This window comes from Rhinichthys klamathensis, unplaced genomic scaffold (assembly GCF_029890125.1).
Source record: "Rhinichthys klamathensis goyatoka isolate OS25496 unplaced genomic scaffold, OSU_Roscu_1.1 h1tg000557l_1, whole genome shotgun sequence".
NCBI lineage: Eukaryota > Metazoa > Chordata > Actinopteri > Cypriniformes > Leuciscidae > Rhinichthys > Rhinichthys klamathensis.
In genome coordinates this window covers 1223818-1251311 of record NW_026607025.1, presented here as the reverse complement: position 1 = coordinate 1251311, position 27494 = coordinate 1223818, and the positions used below count along the sequence as shown (strand labels likewise).

Sequence of the window (27494 nt, the reverse complement as noted above, 5' to 3'; positions counted from 1 at the left end):
AGGTCATATTATCATATTATAAGAAAATCCTGAAAGTTTCAGAACTGAAAACTTCCTTGTTAGTCCAAAATCAGCTTTTATTGTTAGGCTACCAAGCCCAGTATACCATACAAAAGACACTATACAAGACCGTAATAATCATACACACAATGTCCTGGAGATAATCATGTTCATGCATAGCTGTTTTCCTATGGAAAGGAAAGAAATCCTTTTTTAAAAGAAAGTATGCTTTCCTAATTCATTCCATGGCCTGATCCAAAGTCAGTCCAGAGCAAAGCTCCGCATTCTTTCAGTCGTAAATATCTGACGATCTGTCGCTGTTGCCATGGTAACCAGAGACCCGTTCTGCCTTTTTGGGGTTTGCCACATACACACTGGTATATCATTTGTTGTCGGTTGAGGGGTTTTAAAGATTTGTTAAATATAAAAAACAATTGTGTCTGATTTGTCTGTCACTACAGGGCCAAGACTTCAAACTCACCAAAACTTGGGTCAGTTTGCAACATTCATAAAATGGCAAATCAGCACTGTACACTGTATAATATATGAAAGCTCTTTTTATAATATTCAATATATTTCAAATGACAATACTGATTAACAGTTTTTTACAACAAACTACTGCACATAAAATATTTAAGATAGTCCAAAGATCAAGAAAAAGGTTCCTATCCATTTTCAACCGTACAAAAAGCCTTATTAATATGCTTTACAGAAATATGGCATTCACAGAAATATGGCATTCAAACACTGTAAAGGTACAGACACATCTGAGATATAGAACAACTGAAGTCCTAAACATTACAAATCCCACTCCCCAAAACCCAATGCAATAAACTTGAAAATATAGTGAAATGTGTTTAAAATTCATCTCTTATTAAAGTGAAATCCTTTATAGTGATACAAGAAGTGTAAACAATCATCCCAGAAAATGTGACCAAATAAATACAATCCAAGGCTTTATTTCAAAATGGATTCTCCAGTCTCTGTCCCGTAGGATCCGTGATGACATCACTGGTGTGTTTTTACACTCGCGTCAGGAAGCTCAGATTGAGGCTGCTGGGGAGCTGGATGGTCTCGAGGGCCACAGATGAAGGGTTGAAGGGGAAAGTGACTGAGAAAATGATCTTAGCGTCCATCAGTAACTGAGAAGACTCCTTACGATCCTTTAATAAATTCTGTGGAGTGGGAGAAGAAGTGTTTAACCATGAATTTTTTTTTTTAAATCGAACAATATCTGCTTTAAAATACATTTAAAAACATTGAGAAATGACTCACCTGTACAGACTTTATGAATGATATAGACACTCTCTCCTCAAACTCATTCACTGGTGTGTACAAGCTGAGGATTTTCACAATCTGTCCCAGAGAAACACAGACACAGCAAATTTAGAACTAGACTCACGGTATCATTTGAAAGGCTCCATTCTCCTCACACACACACACACACACCTGTTGGGTGGTGAGAGCCGTGCACATGGTGCAGATGGCGTCTGCGTCGTCCTGGCTCTTCTTCTTGATCTGCAGAAGCTGAGCCGCCTGAATCAGAGGCTCCAGAGACTCACGAGCTCCACTGCCCTGAAGATCTTTATCCAGCAGCCACTCCTCCAGCTGACACACATTATACCTGTGTGAGGGGAAAAATAATACATAAAAAAAAAAAAGTAAATATTTTACATTTTAAATACATATATAAATAAACCAGAGAAATTCTGTTTTGCATTTTTCAAATTGTATATAAAATATTTTTTTTGTACAATAAAACTACAATAGACAATAAAATTATTATAAACAAATGCAATATTAATAGAGGTTTCTTAAGAAAATTCCTACTTATTTTACTTCACATTAGAAATCTTTAAATCATATCACTAAGAATAATTGATAATAAAAAATTTACTTCTTTTTTTGAAGAAATATAGAGATAGTTTATGTACCATGATTAATATCTGTTTGCCGTTTCTTTTTTTCCTTCTTTGTTTAGCTCTTTCCATTTTTGTGCTATGCTTGTGCACAAATTTTGGAAATTTTTAATTCTAAATATTAATTGAGTTAAGCTAACTTAATTTTGAACTATTTAAATTGAGTTGGGCCAACTCAATTTTGGAAAATTTAAATTCTAAATATTAATTTTTGAGTTGGATCAAATTCATTTTGAACCATTTAAATTGAGTTGGGCCAACTCAATTTTGGAAAATTTAAATTCTAAATATTAATTATTGAGTTAAGCCAACTTAATTTTGAACTATTCAAATTGAGTTGGGCCAACTCAATTTTAGAAAATTTAAATTCTAAATATTAATTGAGTTGGATCAACTTAAATTGAGTTGGGCCAACTCAATTAATATTTAGAATTTAAATTGTTCAAAATTAAGTTGATCCAACTTAATTTTTGCCATATAGGCCTATATTTCATGTATCTCGTGCTGCTGCGACTTGCAAGCGACCACATTAATGTGAGCCACAGTAGGCCAACATATGACATATTATTTCAGCATGATGCATTTCCCATTGATAAATACAGTGCAAATGGTTTCCGTCTCTTTGGATAAAAGGGAAGTGGAAATAAAAATGAACTGAACTGTACCATGATAATATGTCCGTAACATTTACCACTCTCGTCTTTTATTTACATCAAAAGGTGTGTGTGACATGTACAGTTTAGGCCTAAATAATTTTTAAAATTGAATAGAAATAAAGTTTATATTTATAAATGAAAGCATGTGTAGCCTACTCAGTTCACATGAAAAGAAAGAGACAGAAAAGAGAGAAGCTAGAATCAGTGACCGTAAGTATTTTAAAATTTACGAAATTGTATTTTACAAAATTAGCAGGGTTTGGGATTAATTAAAATCATGTCAGTTGAAGAGCACGGCATACCTTTAAAATGTTATTAGTTTTTATTATAAAACTAATACAATTTTATTACATACTGAATTGGTCGATGTTTCTCTGAGTTCTGTTTATTATGTTGGCTTGAGAAAGCCAACATATAGGCCTATATATAACCGCACTCCTGACAAAAAGAAAAGCTCGTACTGAAGGCAGAGCGGTTTGACCAATCAGATGAAAAGGGCGTTTCAGCGCCGCCAAAGTGTGCAAATTAAATATCGAACCCATAAACCGATTTGTAAACCACAAACGAAAAATGGAGCCAAAATCCAATTTTTCGTTTTTTAAACGAAACAAAAAAATTAATAAACGAGCTGGTTTTCATTTCTCCTTATTCGATTCCAAACAAGAAATCAAATGACCAAAAGATACACGGACCGAACACAAATTCGGATACAATGGCAAACCAAATTAATATAAAAAATGAAAACCAGGTAGGTACTTAAAGGAGCTGTATGTAAGATTGTGGCCAAAACTAGTACTGCAATCACTTTCAAATTGCTGTAGAGTGGTGTATCCCCTCCCCCTCCTCCCTGACTCGAGGTTGCCAGATCGGCTGCAGGATCCAGCAGGAACTTGACGAGCTGCAGCTGTGGTAACTAGAGCAGAGCTGGCAACCCGGATGCCGCAACACTACTGACTTCGTGATTGGTAGATAGGTGGAGGGTGGAGCATCAGACCAAAACACAACATGACAACATCAACATCAGTTGAGGGCTGCAACTGCACTTTTTAAATGACAATATCCTGGCCAGACTACTGTTGTCAGTGATATAAGTATTTGAAATGTACATGATTTCTTAATGTCTAGTGACATTTCAGGGCCATTTTATGATTAATTGAAATAAATTTCTTACATACAGCTCCTTTAATTTCAACATAACGTTGCTTTTTTAAAATAAAATAACAGCCAATGTAGGATAAAACTATATGACTGTGATGTTGTTTCTGCGACAGCTCTAACTCTCTACACTTGAGTGAGAGTTTTTAGACACAGCAACGACACTAGGGCTATTAAGAGTTGAGGAATCGCCTCCCCATCACCAGTCAGTACCTGATCTGCAGGCCTTTACTCCAGGAGCACATGTCCTTGCGTAGCAGCAAGTTGTTTAGTGTGACGCAGCAGATGAGGTAGAACTGCTGTTTGATGACCTGTCGGACCAGCTCGGTGTCGTTGCCATGCTGGAGCAGGGTGTAATAGAAAACATCCAGCTGTTTCAAAATGGACTCCAGCGAGTGACAGCTGTCCTCTGGGAAACTGGACGTGCGCTTCCTCATTCCTGTGGGCTTCACACCCATCACTCCCTGAATGGTCTCCTGCTCCAACATGGCTGGTGCTGGGATGAGGACAAGAGGGAATGATCAAGAAGAGGAAGTATAATAAATATTGAAATCTTTATGATCAGAGCATGTAGAGTTACCAATCATGGGGTGAATAATGTTTTCTATGACCCTGATGAGCTGCTGGTAGATCTGGATGGCTAGATCGCTCAGAACCTGGCAATACTCAGACAGGTCAAAGTTTGACAGACAGTGCTCGTTTTGTCGAGGGGTGTTGTGCTTTGTGTAGCCCTAAAAAAATGTCAGGAAGACATAAAATATTAGGTCAGCATTCATATAACAGTGAATAATTAAATATATTAAAAAGAGAAAAAAAAAAATCCACATGTATGTGAACGTACGGTTCCAAACTTTTACTCCTAATATTTGCAGCTAGCTTCAACAGAAAGCTAAATGTTTTTACAAAACTTTTAGCTTTATCGATTTATATATTGTTTGCATTAGAAGCTGTTTCCTAAAAGTGAAAAACTAAAGTACACTGTACCAAACACAGAAATTGACAGCTATAGTTAATTCCAATAGAGTGTGATATTAGCACGTTGCTACGCTAATAACTCTATTCTGAGAAGTCTAATATTTGTGTGTTTTTTGTGCTTTATTAGAGTTAAAGACAGAACTAGAGTCCCAGCTAAAATTATGGCAAGGTTCTCTCAAAGATTAACAAACATTCTTTCAGTAACATTAACTGAACATGTTCAAAGTTATCTGGTCTTTCATAATGTTCTTAAAATGTTAACATCATACATTGTTCATGGAAAAAAAAAAATCTGAAATGTTTTAGTTTTTTTGTGTGAATATTACTACTCATTAGTCAAAAGTAAAATTCCCATAATGTCTGCCAAATTATAAAATGGAATGTTCCCTTTTTTTTTTTTAAACGTTTTTAAAAACTGCACTTTTTGTACGAACAGGGAACATTCAGAAATAACGTTTTCATAACTTAATGGGACCGTTGGTAAAACGTTCATTGAATACAGGATATTTTTGTTTGCTGGGGTTATACCTAAATAACAGAAAAAAAATTCCCACTAAAAAACTTAACTGAATCTTCTGAAGGTCAGAAAAGATATTAATGCTGCTGCTGACTTCTTGAAACAATCTTCAAGCCTAAAATGCTTTCTAGGTAGACGGCACACTCGGATATGAAACACAGCCAGACATCATGCCTACCTCTTCTCCGCTGTACTGCTTCAGACAATGTAAGAAGCGACAGGTGTTTGCCAACCAGAATGAAATTGTCTCAAATTCTTCCCGTTTCTGTAAAAACAGTCAGTTATTATTAAAAAGTGTCACAGTATCATTTATCAGATGTTTTGTTCAATCTGGACAATGTTTTTTCATGTAAAGATGTTTCACGGTCATCTCCATGGATTAATATTCCTGCAGTTTCTGTCTGTGAGTCTCACCTTCAGTACGCTCTTGATGGCGTTGATGGAGGAGTTCAGGAGGGTGGAGACCCGCTGGTCATCGTTGGCGTAGTCGGCGTGTCGCAGACACATGAAGAGAATGTAAGCAGGCAGGCCTGGGATCAGATTCACAGCGACACCTCGGGGTTTGAGCTCTGGTAGATTAATAACATAAATCAAAAAACAAAATTACTCTTTCCAATGGAATAGAAAATACAGTCAAAGGCAAATAAATCAGGAGTCAATTTGTTCTTCTTTCCTTTTATCTTTGCATTGATGAAGCAAAAAAAAAAGTTTTTTTTTAGTGTGTTGATATTCTACATGTTTACGTTGTTCATATCACCTGTGATGAGTGTCTTGAACAGTTTGTTCTCGTCTTCTTTCCTGTACTCCAGCATGCCTTGGAAATCCCTCTCTTTTCGAACGATACTGACCGTGCGACCGCTCTCTCCGACCACGTTCTCTGGAGAGGACTGCTCGAAATGAACACCTGATGCCACCAAAAAAACATATATTTCCACATAAAAATCATCCTGGAATGCCTGTCCAACAGTAATTCATACGTAGGCACAATCTGTCTACAAAACCAATTGCAATTTTTTTAAGATGATAAAAAAAACATCCTAATCAGTCCAATCTTTACTTATAGTTTTGATATTATGCATTCAAAATAAAAAATCTTTACCCTCAGGCTCCCCAAACTTTTTCATATATATTTTCAGGCATTTCTTTAGTTTGCGGACCATTTTGTCCTGTTTTCCCGTCTGTTCCAAGAGGTCCTATAATTGACAGAAATCATTTTAATACAGAAGAATATAGAATTGAATATAGAATAGAATTGTTGTCAGTACATGTAGATGTGTCAGTGTGAGTGTATGCGCACCATGTTTTGTTGCGTGAGGCGACTGATCTCGTGCTGCAGGCTTGCTTGTACTCGAGCGTCGTGCGGAAGCTCCAAGCTTTCTGACATCATCTGCTGCTGCTGGCCAAGCTCCGCCTTTAACCGCTGAAGCTCCGCCCTCAAACCCTCCACCTCCTTCTCATGGGACTGTCCCTGTGTCTGCAACTGAGATGCCAGAATCCTGCAGTGAAAGATGCATTTAAATTTTACTTAAAAGATATACGGTACACAGTTTTTTTTTTATATATTCACTGAAACGCTAAAAATTTTTTACCATTAAATTATGTTTCCATCAATATCCATCAAAAAGATTGTATAAACTCTGCTTGACCATTAAAAACAATTTTCCTTAAAGGGCCACGTCCTTAACCACAGCCACGTCCAAGTGATCTGAGGGCGCGGGCGCTTCGGTCTGCGCAAGCGCCGGAAAGCGCCGGAAGTGATCTCTCGCACGGTTGCGAAAAAAATTCAACGTTGTCTGTTGATATACAGGAAATCGCAATGGAAGACGACTTCGATATATATCTAAATATGTTTAGATCTTCACAGTGAAAGGTAACACTTCCGAAATCTCTGTGTAAACAATGAGTGACGTACACGCGCGAGAGATCACTTCCGGCGCTTGCGCAGACCGAAGCGCCCGCGCCCTCAGATCACTTGGACGTGGCTGTGTTTACAAGAGGTAAAAACGATATAAATACTGTTCGTTTTCTCACACAAACCGTTCGTTTCGTGTCTTAGGCCATCAAGGTGTACTTACATTTACGAGTCATTAAATCATGTTTAATTTGGACTTCTCTGTGCATGCTCTTTGAGGTGGTGACCATAGACCTGCATTATATGACTGACAGACAAGAACGGTTTGACCTAAAAATATCAAAATTGAAACTACTGAGGAAACAAAGACACCTACATCTTGGATGCTCTTGAGGTAAGCTAAAACATACCAAAAATTAATTTCAAAGTGAACTATCCCTTTAATTCGGGGCATTTAGCCCCTTTGTTTCCTCAATATAAGGAAACAAATTTCTTGATGGTGTGTAGCATGTAGTGTGCTAGTGTGTATGAGAAAGGTCAAGTCTTTGAATATTAAATCTATTTTATTTCACCTGTTAGTTTCCTTCAGGCTCTCATAAGCCATCCAGAGCTCTCCATCCTCATTCAGCTCATGAAGGTCCAAAGTCGGGGATCTGAGAGAGAAAGATTCATGAGTGACTTCCATTATAAGGAAACCTGCATGTTACAGTGTGAACATGGGGATAAATACAAATTTATGAAATATAAAAGCAGATTTACCTGCTTGAGTCCCCTGAATCTCCTTCACCTCCTGTTTCCTGAAAAGAGAAAGTATTTACTAAGCAGATTTATTTTTCTATACTTCGATATATGAGAGACGGCGAAAAATATATAATATTTAATAATGTAACATGCAATTTATTATTTTGTATTACTTTTTATTTGAATCATCTCACATATTATCTCTTAGATTTTCACATATGGAATCATGTGAAATGGCTGACAGAAAAAAGTCTGCACCCTACCTTATGTTTAAATGCCTCCTGATTGACCAGCTGAGATCGCAGAATAAGCACCTCCTCCTTTCGCACCTCCAGCTCTTCATTGGTGGAGTTGAGCTGCTCGAGGACCACGTTATATGCCTGACCTCCAGGGGACGCCACCTTTGACCCCTTCCCCTTACTGAGAGACTGACGGAGATCCTGCAGATCCTTCTTAAGCTTCTTATTGTCAGACTCTAGCTCCTGACGCTGAGAAGACCAGAACACACACTTGTATGTTTCTCAGAATGCATGAAAGAGAAACAAAGAGTTTATTTGGTGAGACAAAGTGTATTTTCGTACCTTCAGAGCCTCATAGTCTCTCTCAGCCCCTAATACTCTCTGACAATCTTCCAGTTCCTTAAAATGCAGAGAAAGAGCATGCATAACTTGGTTTGTGTCATGGTTCGGAAACCATGGCACATGATGACAGAATTTATTTTTTGGTTATTCTGAAATATATAACTAATTACTTTAGTTCGCTCCAGTTGTAGCTGCTCTTCTTTGGTGTCCATGTCACTCTGCAGGTCCATGTTCTCCTTCTCCAGTTCAGTGACTCTCCTCTGCAGCTTCATCAGGAGAGACACATCAGCTGCCGTCTGCACAGCGTCCTGACGCATCAAACACATCCATTATATTCTATCATGACCGAAGAAATCTAGAGGAACTCAAGAGCCATACAGCCGTTTGAAACTGACCTCTCTTTCTAGAGAGCTGACCTCTGACCCTGTGAGCACAGAGCTGTGGATGCTCTCTGATTGGCTGCTGCTGTAGCCAGAGTCGGCTCTGTAATGACCCAGTTTAGAGAGATCCTGTTTAGAAAGATTAGTGACAAAAAATGGTTTATAATATTGATCAATATTGGGTTCCTTTAACACCAGTTTCAACTTACCAACTATATCATTATTTAATTTCTCCATTGTGATCTCATGTTTGTATAAGTAGCATGAAATATCGTACCAAAGCCGCCTCTTTTTCTGATCTCAGATCAGCGTAGCGCTCCTCCAGTTTCAGGTGTTCGGTCAGAAGGTTCTGGTAACGGAATCGCTCCTCGTTCAGCTGGGCTTGCACGTGCTCAGTGGACTCCTGTTGGGTCGACTCGGGAATTTCTGTTCAAGATAAAAGATTATTTGTTTATTAAATCACTTTACTGACATGTAAATCCGCCTATTGTACATTGTTAACCATGACTGGTGCATCTGCTAACCAATTCTGTAGAGTAACTGCCATTAAGATGAATATGAATGCTAATGGTTAATTTTCTCCACATATTATAGACATAATATTATAGTCATTAAAACACAAAAGTAATAATAGTTGGAGCTTTCCTCCATCAAGCCAAAACAACATGAACACACTCACCTCTTATCTGCTGCTCTTGCTCCTGGATCACTCTGTTCATCTCATCTTTCTCACTCTTCAGCAGTGTGTTCTTCTCATTGAGATCAGCAACCATCTGCAGATATCAAGCATGTATACTTTTTATACAAAATATAAATGTCCTTTTCTGACCTTTACAAGTGGTCTTCGAAATCCAGCTTTCAATATGTACCATGGGAATATTGTATTACCATATTTTTCGACATATACTATGGTATTTAAGGTACTTCAATGAATAGCAATAAGTACATGAACGTGATAATCATTCAATACCATGGTAGACTCATGGTATTACCATCTGATACCATCACTGTAATACCACAAAATTACCATATTTATGGACATGTTACACATTTACTGTTTAAAAGTTTAGGGTCAGTTAGATTTATTTTTATTTTTTTGAAAGTCGCTTAAGCTTACCAATACTGCATTTGCTTGATAAAAAAAACACTGTAATAATATTTCAGAATATTACTGTTTTTACTATGTAAAATAATCATTTTCTATTGTAATATATCTTAAAAGTTGCATTACTTGTGATGCAAAGCTGAATTTTCATCATCATTACTTTAGTCTTCGTTGTCACATGATCATTCAGAAATCAATTTAATATGATGATTTGCTCAAGAAACATTTGTTGAAAACAGTTGCGCTGCTGAATATTTCTGTGGAAACTCTGACACAAAAAAACAGAATTTATTTGAACTAGAATCAATTTGTAACATTCTAATAGTCTTTATTGTCATATTTGATCAATTTAACGTGCCCTTAATAAAATTATGGTATTAAAAAAAAAAAAAAACGTAGTGCCCCCCAAACATTTGAACAGTTGTGTGTGTATATATATATATATATATATATATATATATATATATATATATATATATATATATATATATATATATATATATATATATATAAAAAAAAAAAATTTCATATTATATGTCATGGTTGATAAATGACAATATTAAAAATCTACTACTAAAATAGTATTTTGTCTAAATAAATTTAAAAAATATATAATTTTTTTATTACAATTTTTTTTTTTTTGAGAACAAACATGTTACCTCTTTGTTCTTCTCCAGCTCCTGACGGACCAATTCTAGCTCCTCCTGTAACGATGTCACCAGGTCTCCACGGTGACGGGCCTCCTCTTCCACCTCCTGAAGAGACTTGAGCTGTATGTGCAACTTCTCTATATCAGCAGCACTGTGGCTCTCTAGTCCACTCATTCGCTCAGAAAGCTCTCGGTTCTCCTTATGCTGAAGACACATGAGAAAACATTGCTAATAAAACATGAATTCCTCCTCAGATATCAGTGCAAATGTCCTGAGAATAAAACAACGCCGAAGGACACCTGCTCATCCAGTTTCCTCTGCAGCTGCATGATCTTGTTCTCCATGCCGACATTGAGCTTCTTGAAGTGCTCGACAGATCTGGCCTCAATCTTGAGCTTCTTGAGCTCTCGACGGGCCAGCATCCTGCGCACGCAACACTGCAGATACACCACGGCACGCTTGATGCGACGGTAACGCCAGCGGGCCAGGAAGCCACGCACCCAGCGCTGGATCAGTAAAGCCTTGTGCTCAAACACCAGCTGTGAAAGAAAACAAGATTACAAGGTTTCATCCCCAATCCAACATGAAACGGCATTCACAGCCCGTTTTACTTCCGTAATGTAACGTATTCCTGATTGAAACAGCAGAAAATGTAGGATGAACTTGATTGAGAGACAGAACTAGAATGGAGCTGGTTATAAATAAGGTCAATGGATTCCATGTAAACTTTTGTAAAGCAAAAAGACATTAGATCAACAGAAAACCGATTGATTTCTTGTCTGGAAATCAAACTCACTATTGGCATTTTCACATCAATTCAATTAGTGTTGAAGTAAAAAATGGTATATAATAAATTCAAAATGTTGTAAATATACTATTATTTATTCTGAAACAGTGCATGTGCATGTGCATGACATCATATCCTGTTGCATATGTGTTGTGTGTAATTATTTTGAGTCTGACCGCACCTTTCAATGAAAGAGAACTAGCAACTCTCTGTACTAAGAAAAAACTCATTCCTGAAAGCAGTTTTCTTTTTCCTCTGCTATGCTACACCTCAAAAACATGTTATTGGCCTCGTACCCGTTTGTACTCCAGTCTGGCTGTGTATCCGCGCAGTAACCTCTGAATGAGAACCGCTGCTGTTCTCTGTCGCAGATACTGTCGTCTCGCCGCCCACATGCGTGTGTTTTTCTGAAAGATCACTCCGGCCCGTGTCCTTCTCAGGTTATTGCACAGGCTAATCGAGGGCAGATAAAACACACACTGTTGGTTTAGTCTCCAACCAGCAACTGATAGTCTACAAAATTTCCAAGCGTCCCCCACCATCGAGCCTGGTGTCCTCTCGTGTATCTCTGCAAGGTAATGGTGGCCTGGCGAATACGCAGGTATTTCTTGCGGGCCAGCCAGCAGCGGATGGTTTTTTGGATGTGGATGCAAGCCGTACGGAGTTTGTCCGCCCTGAGCTTTTCCAGGTAAGCCACTTGTCCGGCCCGGAAGAAAATCTTTGTTTTTCCGAACTGGTATTTATCTTTGTTCTGTAGAAAGGGAAAGGAGTAACATTAGGCTGTTTAAAAATAAAAACATCTTAAACCAACCTAAGCTGTTTTGTAGATGTCTGAGCAGCGTCAGAATTGTCCTTTTCCTGGCACTTTATGGATGGGAGATCAGCTTATACCAGCCTAATGTGCTCTTTGTATAAAGAAAGAAATAAGAATGCTACTTATGTTTACAAAGACAAGTCTAATACCTGCACAAGCCGTTCCAGGACATTCTGGCAGGTCAACTTCCAGTCTGAGAGGATATCTTTCTTCCTCATTAGAACACGATAGCGATTGAAGAACTCTTGATAAGTCCACCTGACCAGAAGGAGTTAAAGCAGTATTAACACAAACACAGATCAGTTAAGGCATTAGAATATTTAAAGCTGGGTTCGTAGAATTCCAGTTTATGTAAATCTAAAGCAGTTTTAAACTTGAACACAATACTTTTTTACTGATTTACAATTTTGCTATTAGTTCACCATTTCAAAAACTTTCAAGATTGGTGCTTCTGAGTTAGTCACATCTGAGTGGTTCCCTAAAGTTAATCACAACAAATCAGTTTCCAAGCAGAATGGATACTAGTAAGAAGTGTCCAAGTAAGACATGCTCCTGAAATTAACATGTTTTGTTGATCCTGAAACAACATTCCTGTCTGAAAATTAAGCACTAACCCTATCCCTATCCCTAAACCTAACCCTAACCATAACTTCTCCCTAAAATCATCGTGTACAAGTACTAGAAATGATCGTGTACAAGTACAACGTGTACAAGGAACATGTTGTACTTGGTGAAATCACGTTCAGCCTAGTAAGACATGTCAGTGATTGAATTAGCACCTGGAAGGGAAGCCTTTGGCTGAGATACGAATGGTCTCGAGGACCCCACACGCTCTGAGCTGCTGAACGGCTCGATGAGGGTCCATTCTAGAGACAGAAAGAGAGGAAACTATAATGACCCGTATTACATAATGGTGGATTATCTCTGAACTCATCTTACTGACATGAAGGGGGCTTTAAGGTCATTTGGCTTGATGCAGCGCACGTAGTGTGGGGTGGTGGCGTTCAGCGTGTCCATGAGCAGGTGCAGAGAGTTCCGGAACTGAAAACATCAAACAAATGACACTTATTTTCTATGGGTGGATAAGATTTGTTCCAAGAGCATAACAGTGCTTTTTCAGCAGCCTTGGTTCTGGAAGTCATTTTCCCAGACGTGTTCTTTATGAATGGTGAAAAGGACAAAGGCACAAGACATCTTTTATGATACAATGAACTACAACTTTTAATACCAAAGAATACTTTCAAAAGTTATGGGTTATGGGAAAATATTTTTAAAAATGTTTCAGAAAAATGTCCCCATTAACGTTCATAGTGTTTTTTTCTTCATACTATGGAAGTCAATGGTGCCCATCAACTGTTTGGATACCAACATTCTTCAAAATATCTTCCTTTGTATTCAGCAGAACAAAGAAATGTATGCAGGTTTATATAAATTTTCATTTTTGGGTGAACTATCCTTTTAATGAATCCTTGCTGAATAAAAATATGAACTTCTTTCGAAAAAAATCATACTGACCCCAAACTTTTGAAGGGTAATATACTGTATATCTAAGTGAATTAATATGAATGATGCCTTAATGAATAACAGTGACGGATCATGGCTTTGTTGGTCAACTCTAACCTGCAGTCCAACCGATTTCTTGTGCTCCCTAAAAGACTGAGTGGAGCGTCCGATCTTTGCTCGACCAGATGTTGCTGTGGTGCTCTGAGCCGCAGGTGTTTCCTCATCCTGGAAGAGCTCGACCAGCAAGGCGAACTGTGAGGATAGCAAAAGATCGAGATGCATAACACCTTACTTATATGCTACCTGTGACAATTACACTCTATATTAGTGGTTCTCAATTGCTTATTTGCATTTAACACTCTTGAATCACCCGTGATGGGTTGCAACCCTCCAGTTGAGAACCACAGATCTAGGAATCCAGAAACGGTGTTTATGAACGAACAGCAGGTGGCGACACTTCTCCAAAGCCATGTTGAATCATAACTCTATTTTTAAGTCACTGAATAACATTTCGCAAGCAGAAACATGTTCCTGTGGAGCACTAGAAGCTGAATTTCTCTGGCAGAAAAGTCCTTAGTGAGCTATGTTGAGGTAAACACACCTTGCTAGCCTTCAGCACATTAATTTGTTCTTCATTGACTGTGTCTTTATTTTTCTCCAGAAATCCATCACACTGGTATTCAACCTAAAAGGGATATAGAGAGAGATATAATAAGATAGACTCATAGGAATTCCTATATGAACACATAATAGCTGCATATTTTTCTTCATGTACCTTGTCTGCAAAGTGCAGTATGATGAAAGCTGTGTTAGACATGCGCGGCTTCTCAAAGTGAGAGCTTTTCTTTAGGTGAGTGTTGTACAGCTTTTGCGCCCACGATTCATCTGAACCTTTTGGCATCTGGATGCATCAAATTAAGGAATTTGAGAAGTTCATCACAAAAAAAAACAATGATAACAATTGTGGTTTAATAATGGTTTTTACAGTGCATTCTTCGTCTAGAAGGTCCAGCAAGCCCATCTTGGCCTCGATCAGGTTGATGCAGGGCTGGTTGTCGTAGAAATCGATGAGCGTCCATGGTATCTGCTCCTTCATGTACTCCTCCTGCTCCAGTTTGAACACGTGCTGGAGGGGAAATGCTTTCTGTGAGTCGTGATGTGCTTGGACACGACTGATTATTTCGTGAATGCTGGAGCAGCTGACGCATGTTTGAAAATGCTGACCATGTTAAACTGCTGCTGGAGCTTCTCATTGGCGTAATTGATGCAGAACTGCTCGAAGCTGTTCACCTCGAACGTCTCAAACCTGGGCACAATACAACATCATTTTCCTGGAACTGTATTTTTATCATCAATAAAGTATAAAGAAGCAGCTCACCCACCCATAGATGTCTAGGACACCGATGAACGAGTGCGGTTTGGAGGAAGTGCTCAGGGATTTGTTGACCTGGCCGACGATCCAGGAGAAGAGCTTGGCGTAAATGTGTTTCGAGAGAGCGTCACGGCCGTTGACGGCCTCCAAACGGGTAACAGGCTTGTTTAGGGTTTCTGTGGCGGTCTTGAGTTTTTTATGGCACAACCAGTGAGCCATGGACTCATACGAAACCTCAGTGAGGTCACAAAACACTGCCAGGTGGCCGTTTTCATCCTGGACACAATGCAAAAATGCACAATGCGTGAAAATGCATTTGCATTTAATCATTAGGCAGATGCTTTCGTCCAAAGCAACTTTGCAAAATGTGAATTAAAGCAATCATTTATTCTTGCATTCTCACTGCGACTTACAGAGATGCCGCAGCTAGAAGATCCTCTCTCCTTCACTTCTACATTTCCCAGATGAAGAATGGCTGACAGGATTTGGAACAGACCCATTTGGTGTGCCTCAGTAATTCCTGGAATCGGCAGATACTGGCATGTTTGTGGTTGAATGACTAAACTAAGAACCATTAAACAGGCTCATATCATGAGGAATCTAATTGTCTTTTTGATCTTTTCAGGTAAAAGAGCTTTATGTACTATGAAAACATACTGTAATTTTCTCCCTAGTCCAAAAAGACTTTAAACTAAGCTGCAAAATGGCTTATTCTGAACATTCTAAATGTTTATACTAATGCCTATTGGGTCTTCAGAAACCTGACCGTTTAATAAAAAAAAAATAATAATAAAAATGAATATAAAAATATATAATAAATACAATATAAAATAAATAAAAAAAACACACAAATTTAAATAAATAAAGGATAAACTTAAATAATTAAAAACAAATTTATATATATATATATATATATATATATATACACTGTGTGTATATATATATATATATATAAATTATGTAAAACATTTAAATAAAAGATGTGATCCTTTTTATCATTCTAATAACAAGTTAAAACAATAAAAGTGAGACAAATGGGATCCTGATGTACAAAACACCATATGGCACATGGAAGCTAAAATATTCATACCCAGCAGTGAAAAGGCTTTCCTTGTGGCCTGCATCTCCTTCAGGTCATTCACTCCCTCGATGACGGGACTTCTGCCTTGGTTAGTGTAGGGAAAGTCATCAGCGCTACCTTAAGAGAAAGACTGGTTACTAAGGGGAAGTGATGAACAGATGAAAAGATTACCTTTCTTACTACAAAATATCAGCTGTCGGTTGACTTAAAGGCTACAGCCCCCTATGCTTTACTTGACTGTTATTTATAAACACAATCCAGAATGAGTATCACATTACCTAACTTTAGAGGTTCAAACTCAGGTAAATGGGCGCAGGCACAGAGCTGATAGAAGATGTGATAGTTTCTCTCCTCACTCGCCTAAAACAGGAAACAGAAACTGATCCCTTTAGTGTAAGTCAAGCGACATTCCCACATAAATACATTAAACATATGTTTATTTTCTCATTATCTACAGTGTCTAGAAGCGTTCGATCAAGCATTCAGTCTCTCTAAACCCCTCCATTCCCAGAGTCTACTTTCTGATTGGTCAGTTGGCCTAGTCCGTTGTGATTGGCCAACCGCTTACACTGCGTGTCAGAAACTAAACAACCATTAGCATATCTGAACTTCAGCTCTGGATGTTCCTCAGCACTTGTAGACAGTGATAAAAGCTACCAAGTTTTATATTACTGAAATTACTGATGACTTTTGGGTCATTCAAACTCTTTAAATCACTATATAGTATAGAGACGAATGAATATAAAACTAACCTGGAACACCACTCTAGACTTTTCCAGAAGGTACGTCCTCATGTTGCCTCCTATGATGTTGTGCTTCCTGTCAAATCCAATCTCAATGTACTTCCCAAAGCGACTGCTGTTGTCGTTTCTCGTCGTCTTGGCATTTCCTATAGCCTGCACACAGATGAAAACCTCGATATCACACAGTTTCTTGGAATAGATCTGTTTGATGTCTAGGGAGTTTTTACAGGCTAGCTAGTTAAAGTTAGGTATCTAACCGCAGTCATACCTCCATGATAGGACTGGACGCCAGCACTTTTTTCTCCACGCTGGACTCGTCAGAGGATCCACTGACTGTAGCAAAGTAACGCATGGCATATTTGGCAGACACGGTCTTCCCTGCACCAGATTCTCCACTCACGATGATGGACTGATTCTTCTCGTCTCTTACAGGAGGACGTGGAGGAGAGATAGCATTGTCACTGCCTATGGACATATTCTTAGACACGCTATTTCTATTGCAATAAGGTGTGTGTGCACATACCTGGCCATCTGTTTATAGGCCTCTTCTGATACAGCGAAGATGTGAGGGTCCATATCACCCATGTTCTGCCCACTGTAAGCATTGATGATGTCTGATCCATAGATCGGAAGACTTTCATATGGATTGATGGCAACCAGGATGATCCCTGTTATAATTTTAAAAACAAATATCTTGAGTTATACAACTTTTTGAGGTCTGTGTCAAAGGTCAGACTGAATTGTAATGCTTTTTTTTGTGCAATTGTTGCATTTTTATTTTTGCAAAACTCTTTTCTTTTCTTTTTTACTTTGCATACTGTATGCAAAACAGTCTAATCTAAGAACAGGAGTCCATAACTCAAAGTCTAATGAGCTGTGCAGTGTATATGACAAGCTCTGCTAAGTCATGTTTTATGGTTCATATTCACTAGTAATATCTGCTGCTCATGGAAGTTCCAAAGTCTACAGGTCATTTAAACAACACGCAAAATATATTTATTTTTTTTAGATTTAATTACATAAAAATACAAAGAAATCTAAAAAAAAAAATTTTTAAATGTGAAACTATCAGACTATATTGAACAGGCCCTCCTGAGACATACATATTTCAAACAGACATTCAATTAAACAGGAAAGTCTGAGTTTAATATATCTAGAAAGCCATGTCATGGCCAGGTGAGGTGTCATTCTTCATTACCGCAGTAGGTGTAGATAAGCTTGGAGTCTGTGAATCGGACCCGCAGGTTGAGCAGCACGGCCGGTTCATGGAGGTAACTGAGAGCCGTGAGGTCGTTCTCGCCCACCAGGATGTCCGGGTTACGAAGATGAGGCAGAACGCCACTCTTCGGGTCCAGCTTGTACTCGCACTCCTGTGAAAAAAGACAGTACAGTTCAGCTGAAGCTCATCAGGAGAACTATAAATGCTCTTAAAAGGAAATCTATTGCCTTTCAGAGGTGAAAAAAGTGCCTGAAAACCATAGTTGAGTAAATGTACAGCAAAAATGACAAGTCACAAGTCACCAATTCCAATACCACTCGAATAAAAGTCTTAGATGATCTGATTTTAACAGTACTAAAGTATTTTACTCGTACTGAAATAAGTCTCAAAGATGCACTAGTCCTCAACACCTAACAGACATACCAGTGAAAAACAAAAACCGGTTGATTTGTGAGGAGAGCAACCAATCACGTGTTTTCTAAAGTCGAAGTAAAACTGAACACCTCAATATCGCAGTAAATCAAGGTCGACACAACAGCCTCTTAGACGTCTACAAACACTCAAGCCTCAGTTACGCTCAAGTGCTCTAAAAGGGTTTAAGTAAACCAATATCCATCAAAAAGGTCTCTTGAATACACTGGATAAGTAAAATAATGTTAAAGGGGTGGTTCAGGATTTTGGACATCGGGCCTCATTTCCAAGTTAGCCTTAGTGTTATTTATTAGTGGACAAAGTTTTCAAAAATTTTCATCCAGTCGTACCAGTTGCATAGTTCGCCGGTGCTAGGCTAGCGCGAGTCAACGGTAACTGCTAGCCTGCCATTAAAAACAGTTTTACTCACTCCACAGTACACCAAAAGCAAATCAATTATAACGCCAGACTATCGATGTAAATGTCTGTTAAGAGAAAAATGTTAAAAATCAAACTACTCTTGCATCTCAATGATCGCAATACATTTACAGGAACTAGTTTCTCAGCAGAGGGGGAATTTTACTTTGCTCCGGTTAGTACTGCTCCGAAAAGTAAACGCAGAACCGAAGCGCACTACAATCGGGACTACCTGTACTACCTCTCTCTCTCTCTACCTCTCTCGGTTGCCTAGGTAACTACATATCACTCCGCCGCTGCTGTAGACTGTGCTAATAAATACAGGGAACAAAGTATAACTATTGCAATGCAATGAAAGGGTAGTTTGATTTCTAACATTATTCTCTTAACAGACATTTACATCGATAGTCTGGCGTTATAATTTATTTGCTTTTGGTGTACTGTGGAGTGGGTAAAACTGTTTTTAATGGCAGGCTAGCAGTTACCGTTGACTCGCGCTAGCCTAGCACCGGCGAACTATGCAACTGGAACGACTGGATGAAAATTTTTTAAAACTGTCTCCACTGATAAATAACCCTAAGGCTAACTTGGAAATGAGGCCCGATGCCCAAAATCCTGAACCACCCCTTTAAGTAAAATGAAATAGTTAAAGCCTCCTTGCACTGGACTGGTTTCAACTGCAGCCATGTCCTCTTCTCATAAAATGAAACGCTTGCAATTCAACAACTAACCTGCAAATGCACTCACATTTGCATAAAGTAGCATTGTTGACCAGTTTGGGTGTGTAAGGGCAAAAACGCCAAAAATGTAGTACCTTTAATGCCCTGTAGATGGCGATATCACTTTTGTAGCAGAAATAAACAGCTGCAGAAAAAGTTAGTTGCCATGCAAAATGTAACAAGTAATTACATAACTCATCACAAATGTAATGGGTTAAAGAGTACATACTTATTCAAAAATGTAGTCAAGTAGAGAGTAAGAGTTGCTAATATCTTTGATAGTGAAACTACTAAGTAGCCAAAAAGATATTTAGGTACAGAAACTAATTACATTTACTCAATACTTTACTTCCACTGTACATGCTTTTTTTTTTGTTGCTTTCGTCATAATCAACAGCATAGTTGTCAGTAGAGCGAAGTCTTTAATTAAACTGAAGTTCATCAGGTCATCTTGTACACACATGTAGCTTAAACAGCAGGATAAAACATGCAAAAGCTTTTGCTATCAGTGACACACTTGCAGACAGGAGATACATTTACCTCAGGATAACCACAAGCTAAGCTTCACAGATCATTTTCTTTGGCCTAGTGACTTTTACACCAATGATAACGTTACCAGTTGCCACCAGTGAAATAAATTGTGGGAACAGCAATGGGTGTAGTTACTGAAATATGCTGGAATTGGAACTCCACACCCATTATTTTCCACACAACGTCCTGTTCACCACCAGTCTGACTCAACTTTGCCTCAAACTTGACTCAATGCTGACTCAAGCTGCCCTAAATGCTGTAAACCACCTGATCTGGTCTAATTTGTATACTTTCCCTTCACAATACCCATGTTGGATGGGTAAACAAGATCAAAACAGGGTTTCTCTAACATCAGATGAAGAACAGGGTGCATCTGGAAATCTTTTTGAAGACAAAGGCCTGGTTTCACAGACAAGGCTTAGATTAAACCAGAATTAAGCCTTAGTTAATTAGGACATTTAAGTAGCTTTTTATAAATGTGCCTTAGAAAAAAAAATGATGTGCTGATGTGCAAATGATACAATGATAAAAAATGACAAAATTAATATTTTAAGATATGTCAGTGCAAATTGCTTTCAGTTAAACAACTCAAACATGCATTTTAATCTAGGGCTAGACTTAAGCCTTGTCTGTGAAAGCAGGGGTAAGTGTTTGATGCTCTCACCGTCTCATCCTCGAGCCGCAGATGTAGGACGGTGTCTCCGGGCCTGTAGTCTCTGGTCAGCTCTGCTGATCTCCACACCTCTGTGGTGTCTGGGATCCAGACTCGAGCAAACTGCAGGAGGTGAACACCAAGTTAGTTTGAATAACAGTATTTATTTAATGCAATTCAAAGCAGATGCATCTTTTCAACTTCAATCAAGCATATCATTGTTTTATCAATGCATTTATATTTAAAACAAGAAATGCAATTTTAAATGTTGTAAAATGGACTGATTTAGCTACAATTAGAGTGGCAACTCAGATTAATATATTATTTTTATTTACTATTATTATTATTTGCTTTTCTTTCAACTGTAATTAACCATCAGATTGTTTTATGAGTGCATTAATATTTCAAACAATGAAATATAATTGATATGTTCCGTTGTTCTTAGTTTGTTTTGGATACAATCTAAATAATGTTTTACAATAAAATAAAAACTTAAATTCCAGTAAGCCCCTTTTAAGTTCCCACAAACCAGGAAAAGTCCTGTATGATAAACTGTCTAAATGATAAAACTTCTCACATGTTTCCATTACTCATATGTGAAATTAGCCGGGTTTAAACCATTTTTTACAGTCTATGGTTTAAACTCATACCTTCGAGTAAAGCTCCGGCGCTGCCATTGAGCTCCGCCTAAACTCCCGTTACTCCAGAAACATCACAACTCTCTGCGTCTGCTACAATTTAGAAAACAGACATTGAGAAACGCCAAAGTTTCTGCAATCTCTTGGCTGGTGGTGTGGAAGAAGTGTGACAGCCGCCGGGGAAATACATTGAGTGGCACATTTTAATAACTAACAGCTGTGCTCATGGGTCATGATGAGTTGTTCCACCAGGGGGCGCTTGGCGGCTCAAAACGCTGATTCCTCCATTGAGCTGCATTCAAATCTCAGGGGGTTTGTCTCGTTGGAAATGTGTGTACACAAAATAGTGTAATCTTTTTATCATATTAATTATGAATATACAAATATCTGGCATATAAATGGAAACTTTTATTAAATAAATAATAATAACAAATCACCTTATAATCACAATCAACCTGATTGGTCCATCCTGACACCGCTGAGAAAAGTAACAGATACCACTTGACAACGCCATGAGTTATTTATCAGAATAAAGACGCTGAAAAACTTCAATAACCAATTAAATATAAATAGATTGTAAAAAATTACAACCTTATTCAATATTGTTTATTATTAAGCAAAATATCATTTAATCTTAGCGCATGTCACCAATTAGAACGAACTTCCGGTAAGCCAAACCACGCCCATTTCATATTTAACGTGTTCTTCCCGCTTGTTCTATTTCTGTGTGACAATCATCCTTGCCCGTTTCTTTTAAGCATGCCAGGTATAGGAACGAGCCAGTCTTCTTCCTTTGATATTTGTTTTTTTCCAATACTTTTGTGCAATATACTTCATTGTTCTGTTTTATTTTACACGTTGTGACCAAAGTTGTGTGAACCGTAAAAAAAAAGAAAAAAAAAGTCGCCGTGGCAATGACCGACGCGAAAACAGTGCCGCCTTGTGGCGATTATGAGTTACTGCACCCCGCTCAGGAATATTAAAGCAATGCATACTCCAAACGAGAGGTGGTTATTTGTATATCCATGTCTTCTCTGATGCTACCAGAAACTCTTTGTTCATCATCTTGTCTTTGACAATATAATCGCTCGAACAAAAAAAATATATAAAAAAGTGGCGCAAGAACAGTTAGATTAAGAGTTACTGGCTGCACTCATTCCTACCAACCACACATAATTCAAATGTAAGCTGGTTCTTTGTATTTCCTGAAAATTCTGTCAGAAACCAGATCAAGCTTAATAAAGCATTTTCTAACAATAAATTAACTTAAAATATGGAAAAAATTAAAAAGTAAAGGCCAAAGAGCATTAGTTTTAATAATAACTTTACATTTATTCATCAGGGTTTGACTACACCTAGTTAAACAAGCCACTTTACCAAGAGTGAACTTCTTTAAAAGTTATTTCTAAATGACAGCACTATGCCTGTGGCTTGTTTAAATTTGTCTAAGCATTTAAATTTATTTTAATCTAACAGCAATTCTACTACCTTTAAAAGACAAGAAATACTGGAGAGTTCAAAAACAACTACTTGGTCACAAATCACATGTCCAAAACTATTTTATTTACAAAACAAATGGCACAGTTGTGACAGTAAACTTTTGTACAGCTCAGATAAATCATTTCAGTTGTTCTGGCAACACAACCTAGACGAGACAGTTAAGAGGTCAACACACTTCAATGTGGGTGAATGACCGTTTTAAAGCCATTTTCATCATCAACAAACCGCAAATCTCAACGAACGAACTTTAAGAGTGTTTAGATTTTTTTCAGCTCAACCATAACATCTACGAGGCCTTTTCTTTCTTCAAACAGGCACAGTTTTGGCAGAAGAGGTGGATGTGATTATTTCAAGTCAAGTCCATATCTGTTCACACATGTCTTTTTTCAAGATATACACAAAAATAGTGGTTGAAAAGATGGAAAAAGTGTAAAACCCTAAAATAATGCCGATCCGACTCAATCGGTCAGATTACCATGTTTAAACCTTGGCATTGAAGCGATACATTTAACTGCACGGTTAAATCCAAGCACATTGGCAGCAGCAATCTACAGATTTCCTTGTCAAAATATTATATTGAGAGCATTTCTACAGCCAAAGACGAAAAGAGCAAAAGAAAGACAAAACAATGGCGGCTGAGGGAACATAACAGAGATGGAAAGAGCAGGCATCAGACGGCGAGCTTGCTGGCCACCAGAGACTGTTTCCGCTGGGGAAGGTCCTGAGGAGTGAGAATGTGGTCTCCGGTGACCTCGGTCTTCTCCGCCGCTGCATTCGGGAGCTGTTTGTTCTTCATCTTGGCTTTGGCCATGTTATAGTCACCCGAGTCAAAGTATTTTTGCTGCAAGGGAAAAAACAAGTCCGTTATTTGCAATCAATAGGTTGAATTCGGACACTTTTTAAGTTCATCCAAAAATTCTCTTATTTACTCTCCCTCGTGTCATTGCAAACACGTAAGACTTTCGTTCATCTTCGGAACACAGATGAAGATCTTTTTGATGAAATCTGAGAGCTTTCTGTCCCTCCATTGACAACTACACAACTGACACTTTGATGCTTCAAAAAGTTCATAAAGAGATCGTAAAACTAATCAATATGAATTGAGAGGTTTCTGAAGATGATGTATAAATCGATCAACTCACTTCAGAAATTTTGGACTAAACCACTCAATTACTGTGGATCATTTTTACGATCTCTTTATTAACTTTTTGAAGCATCAAAGTGGTTTTGTGTAGCTGTCAATGGAGGGATAGAAAGCTTTGATTTCATCAAAAAGATCTTTATTTGTGTTCCGAAGATGAACAAAAGTCTTATGGGTTTGTAACGAGACGAAAGTAGGTCATTGATGAAAGAATTCCCATTTTCGGGTGAACTATCCCTTAAAATCTCTTTCGAAACCGTACCCCCTTTTGTAGTCTTTTTCGCAACATATCCGACCCGCCAGGCCTAGTCCCGAGATGAGGGTATCGGGCCTTCAGTTTGACCTCCTCAGCTTTTTCTGGACTTACAACAGTGTCCTGCATCTCCTATATTAGATGTAAGAACAAAAACACTTCAAATTAAATTTCATAAACCACAGGAAACATATTACTGATTAAAGCTGCATTGAACAGCAGCGTAAACAGAAAAACAGCAATGGTTAGTCAATTTGACAACTTATTTGCCTACCTAAAAAGTTAAGTTTACTGCTTATATATATATATATATATAAATTGACAATTATTCTAAATATTAAAACGGTTCTACAAACACATAATACACGGCTTAAAAGACTAGTAAAAACATGTTGTTTTATATGGTCCAGTAGCTCTCACTTTAATACACCCGCTAGATTTACTTATATATTATTATTTCAACAATGAGGCTTTCATTACTGAATCATCGCGATCACATTGTCAGATGCGTTACGGCCTCTACAAAACATGTTTGAATGAGCGAACCTGCTGCTCCTCTGTGCTCGCCTCCACTTCACCGGACATCTGGACAAATTAAATGCAAAAACAAAACAAAAAAAACAAGAAAAGAAAACAAAACACAAAAAACCGGAACACTTGGCTTTGCTTCGCCCTCGGAGAGCCGTCAAGAGGTATTGTTAACTGGCCGTCTGCTGCTGTTGCTGCTGTCTTGAAAATCCTAAATGTTCTTCTTCGGGAGAACCAGAGAGCGAGTCACTCAGTCACTGTGAGCTGCGGCGCCGCCTCGCGGACTGGAGGAGAAAAGCGCCATTTGTGTTTATCATTTCTTGAAATATTACTCACAATATAAATGTTATTCGTACGTTTACTTTAAAAGCAATTAAATATTTCACAGCACAAATACACATGTACCGCAACCTGAAGGTGGAAAGTTTTATAATTATGCTAAAAGGCCTTTTACTTGATAGAAACGTATGAACTATCAATCACATTGCAGAAGGTATGTAGTCAGAGGTGGACAATAACAAAGTACATTTACTTGAGTACTGTCCTTAATAAGTACACATTTTGAGTGTCTGTACTTTACTTGAGTATTCTTTTTTTCTGGAAACTTCTTTCTTTAACTTCACTACATTTCTGTCAAGGTCCTTGAGTAGACAGTAGTAACGTCAGTCAGGGAAGGATTTTGGTTGCATTCTGGTTGGAAATGAAAGTCGGGTTGATGTCAGAACCCGACTGATGTTGGTTTCTGACGTCTACCCGATTTTCATTTTCAACGTTGAGTTTGGTCTTATAAATGCGAATTTGTCATTGTTTTGGAGCACACTAGCTTATAGATAACAGTAAGCCTAACATATAACACAATCACCAGGGGTATTTTGGAGGAGCAAATCATAAAAGGGTTTCCTCCACCAGAATCTCAGTGATCTGGCCGCTGTTCTGGAAAAGGAATGAATCAAAATGCCTCTGACCTCTGTTAAGGTCTTGTATCTGTCTTTCCCAAGACAAATTGATGCTGTATTGGCCACAAAAAGAGGCCCTACACCATCCTAATAATTTATTGTGGTCTAAAACCAGGTGTTTCAGTTTTATTGTCTAACCCCTGAAGATTCTTCAAATATTTGCAGATTTCAACAAATTAATGTTATGTCATAACTGATTTTGAAGGTCATATACCCAGTAGTTTTAAACGGACATATTAACCTGGATAAAAAAGCACAGGAAAAAACACACAATTGGCTTTAAAACTCATTTTAATTTTCATAAATTTAGAAAACAACAGTTACTGTTAGTTAAATTTTCTAACATATTCTACAATGATAAAAATATAAATCATGGAATTTGAAAAAAATATGTTTTTAATTAATTCGAAATGAAACAACAAATATTGGTCCGTGGCATGTTTCTTTCGATCATGAATAAAAATATACACTGAATAGACCACTTTTGAGAGTGTAAACAAAGGGTTTGCTTAGAGTTAAATGTGCTAAATCACCCTCAAACTGCAGTCATTCTTTTTAATATTAATGGAAAGACATCCGCTGTACAGTTCACTGAAATCTCCTCATAATAGGATCAAACAGAGAATCCAAAAAAATTCTCATAGAACTGAGAAACCTGTCCTAAAACATTAGTAAATGACCCATTAGTTCTGGATCCGTGTCACAAGATAGTACAGCAGGAAGAAGACCACAACCAGGCCGATGGACACGTAACACAGGATCTTTCTGTTGTCTCGGCCGGATCGTACCATTGTGGAAAACCTCTTCACGCTTCCTGTCAACAGGCCAGTTGCACTGAGAAAATTTGAGTCCTGAGTTAACAAGGATGTAAAACATGATGAGTCACCCATGTGCCAACATTGCAAATACAACATCAACACTGATAACACACACACACCATGCCATCTAAGTAGGAATTCTGTTCCTCAGCCTCTTTGTCAATGTCATATGCCAGCTGTGGATGAGACCAAAGACATTTAAATGCAACAGCATGACAGCTTATTTTAAAATCATATACAGTGTTTATATAAAATGTATATAATAGCTAACTTACAGACTTGAGTCTAGAGACTTTGCTGGCCAGATTATCTGCCATCAGCTTGTTTTCAGCGTCCAGCATGTCATCCACAGCACCATGTCCTGTCAGTTCAACAAAATTAACTGTTATTAAGTCATTTTGACATAAGTTACACTAATATGACTGTATATCTGACCACTTTCAGATTAAAGTTTACCTGTACTGGCAACAGCAACAATAAATGTTGGTTTTAGACCAGAGAAGCATCATTAAATTAAAATATTATGTGTATATACTAATAAAATAGTCGAAATGAAAATATAACTGTATATTCAAAGAAAACTGCTGCTACGTGTCACTTACCTCGATTCCACGGATCAGCCATTTTTAAAGAGCTAATAAGCTAACAACAACCCCCCAAAAACACTCTAAAACACGCCGCACACCAACAAAAACTGTTCGTTTTAACTGTAAACGACGTCTAAAACACATACCAAGAAATATGAGTTCAGTAATATTGTTGACAACTGTAAAACAACGCACAGTTATCACACAGCGAACCGCTGAGCAGCGCAGCGTTCACTGTAGCGAAGCGGCCGCAGAGGATTGTGGGATATGTTAGTCCGCCAGTCATTCATTTT

At 37.9% G+C, this 27494-nt stretch overlaps 3 protein-coding genes across 5 annotated transcripts; all 3 read right to left on the bottom strand.

The window, feature by feature from the left end:
• Nucleotides 1-943: 943 nt before the first annotated feature.
• myo5ab (myosin VAb) lies at nucleotides 944-21622 on the bottom strand. Of its 2 annotated transcripts, XM_056239199.1 has the most exons (40): nucleotides 21431-21622; nucleotides 20793-20903; nucleotides 18030-18201; nucleotides 17355-17499; nucleotides 17100-17256; nucleotides 16841-16984; nucleotides 16367-16448; nucleotides 16098-16205; nucleotides 15421-15527; nucleotides 15018-15283; nucleotides 14860-14941; nucleotides 14621-14761; nucleotides 14411-14536; nucleotides 14237-14320; nucleotides 13753-13887; nucleotides 13076-13173; nucleotides 12912-12998; nucleotides 12282-12390; nucleotides 11858-12069; nucleotides 11615-11771; nucleotides 10831-11070; nucleotides 10541-10735; nucleotides 9456-9549; nucleotides 9054-9202; nucleotides 8792-8905; nucleotides 8567-8704; nucleotides 8397-8453; nucleotides 8079-8303; nucleotides 7834-7871; nucleotides 7647-7727; nucleotides 6520-6718; nucleotides 6322-6415; nucleotides 5980-6126; nucleotides 5637-5791; nucleotides 5401-5487; nucleotides 4311-4461; nucleotides 3944-4226; nucleotides 1450-1624; nucleotides 1276-1356; nucleotides 944-1175 (listed from the first exon to the last, which is right to left on the bottom strand). In XM_056239199.1, exons 1-40 carry the CDS (start codon nucleotides 21455-21457, stop codon nucleotides 1023-1025), a joined length of 5406 nt encoding a protein of 1801 aa, XP_056095174.1. In that variant the 5' UTR covers nucleotides 21458-21622; the 3' UTR covers nucleotides 944-1022. The 2 variants fall into 2 exon arrangements, with proteins under 2 accessions (XP_056095174.1, XP_056095175.1); XM_056239200.1 differs by lacking the exons at nucleotides 16841-16984; nucleotides 17100-17256; nucleotides 17355-17499; ... (1 more) ...; nucleotides 20793-20903; nucleotides 21431-21622 and having other exon boundaries at nucleotides 16098-16201; nucleotides 16367-16447.
• A 1693-nt stretch (nucleotides 21623-23315) lies between these two features.
• arpp19b (cAMP-regulated phosphoprotein 19b) lies at nucleotides 23316-25048 on the bottom strand. 2 transcript variants are annotated; one of them, XM_056239205.1, is made up of 3 exons: nucleotides 24880-25048; nucleotides 24322-24444; nucleotides 23316-23759 (listed from the first exon to the last, which is right to left on the bottom strand). In XM_056239205.1, the coding sequence occupies exons 1-3, from the start codon at nucleotides 24895-24897 to the stop codon at nucleotides 23589-23591; spliced, it is 312 nt and encodes a 103-aa protein (XP_056095180.1). In that variant the 5' UTR covers nucleotides 24898-25048; the 3' UTR covers nucleotides 23316-23588. The 2 variants fall into 2 exon arrangements, with proteins under 2 accessions (XP_056095180.1, XP_056095178.1); XM_056239203.1 differs by having other exon boundaries at nucleotides 24859-25043.
• Nucleotides 25049-26236: 1188 nt separating this feature from the next.
• Nucleotides 26237-27456, bottom strand: bet1l (Bet1 golgi vesicular membrane trafficking protein-like). Its single transcript, XM_056239206.1, has 4 exons — nucleotides 27217-27456; nucleotides 26890-26975; nucleotides 26734-26790; nucleotides 26237-26647 (listed from the first exon to the last, which is right to left on the bottom strand). Exons 1-4 carry the CDS (start codon nucleotides 27236-27238, stop codon nucleotides 26480-26482), a joined length of 333 nt encoding a protein of 110 aa, XP_056095181.1. The 5' UTR covers nucleotides 27239-27456; the 3' UTR covers nucleotides 26237-26479.
• Between the last annotated feature and the right edge of the window lie 38 nt (nucleotides 27457-27494).

What these genes read in the sequence shown, in the direction of transcription:
- myo5ab (XM_056239199.1), bottom strand. Translation starts at nt 21,457, where the DNA reads ATGGCAGCGCCGGAGCTTTACTCGAAG. An exon ending in GACCTTAAAGCCCCCTTCAT is followed by an intron (nt 12,999 to 13,075) that starts GTCAGTAAGATG and finishes TTCTGTCTCTAG; the next exon opens with AATGGACCCTCATCGAGCCG. An exon ending in CCAGACTGGAGTACAAACGG is followed by an intron (nt 11,071 to 11,614) that starts GTACGAGGCCAA and finishes TTTCTTTCACAG; the next exon opens with CTGGTGTTTGAGCACAAGGC.
- arpp19b (XM_056239203.1), bottom strand. Translation starts at nt 24,897, where the DNA reads ATGTCCGGTGAAGTGGAGGCGAGCACAGAGGAGCAGCAG. An exon ending in CGAGCACAGAGGAGCAGCAG is followed by an intron (nt 24,445 to 24,858) that starts GTTCGCTCATTC and finishes CATCTAATATAG; the next exon opens with GAGATGCAGGACACTGTTGT. An exon ending in GAAAAAGACTACAAAAGGGG is followed by an intron (nt 23,760 to 24,321) that starts GTACGGTTTCGA and finishes TTTCCCTTGCAG; the next exon opens with CAAAAATACTTTGACTCGGG.
- bet1l (XM_056239206.1), bottom strand. Translation starts at nt 27,238, where the DNA reads ATGGCTGATCCGTGGAATCGAG. An exon ending in AAGTCTCTAGACTCAAGTCT is followed by an intron (nt 26,791 to 26,889) that starts GTAAGTTAGCTA and finishes TCTCATCCACAG; the next exon opens with CTGGCATATGACATTGACAA. An exon ending in ATTCCTACTTAGATGGCATG is followed by an intron (nt 26,648 to 26,733) that starts GTGTGTGTGTGT and finishes TTGTTAACTCAG; the next exon opens with GACTCAAATTTTCTCAGTGC.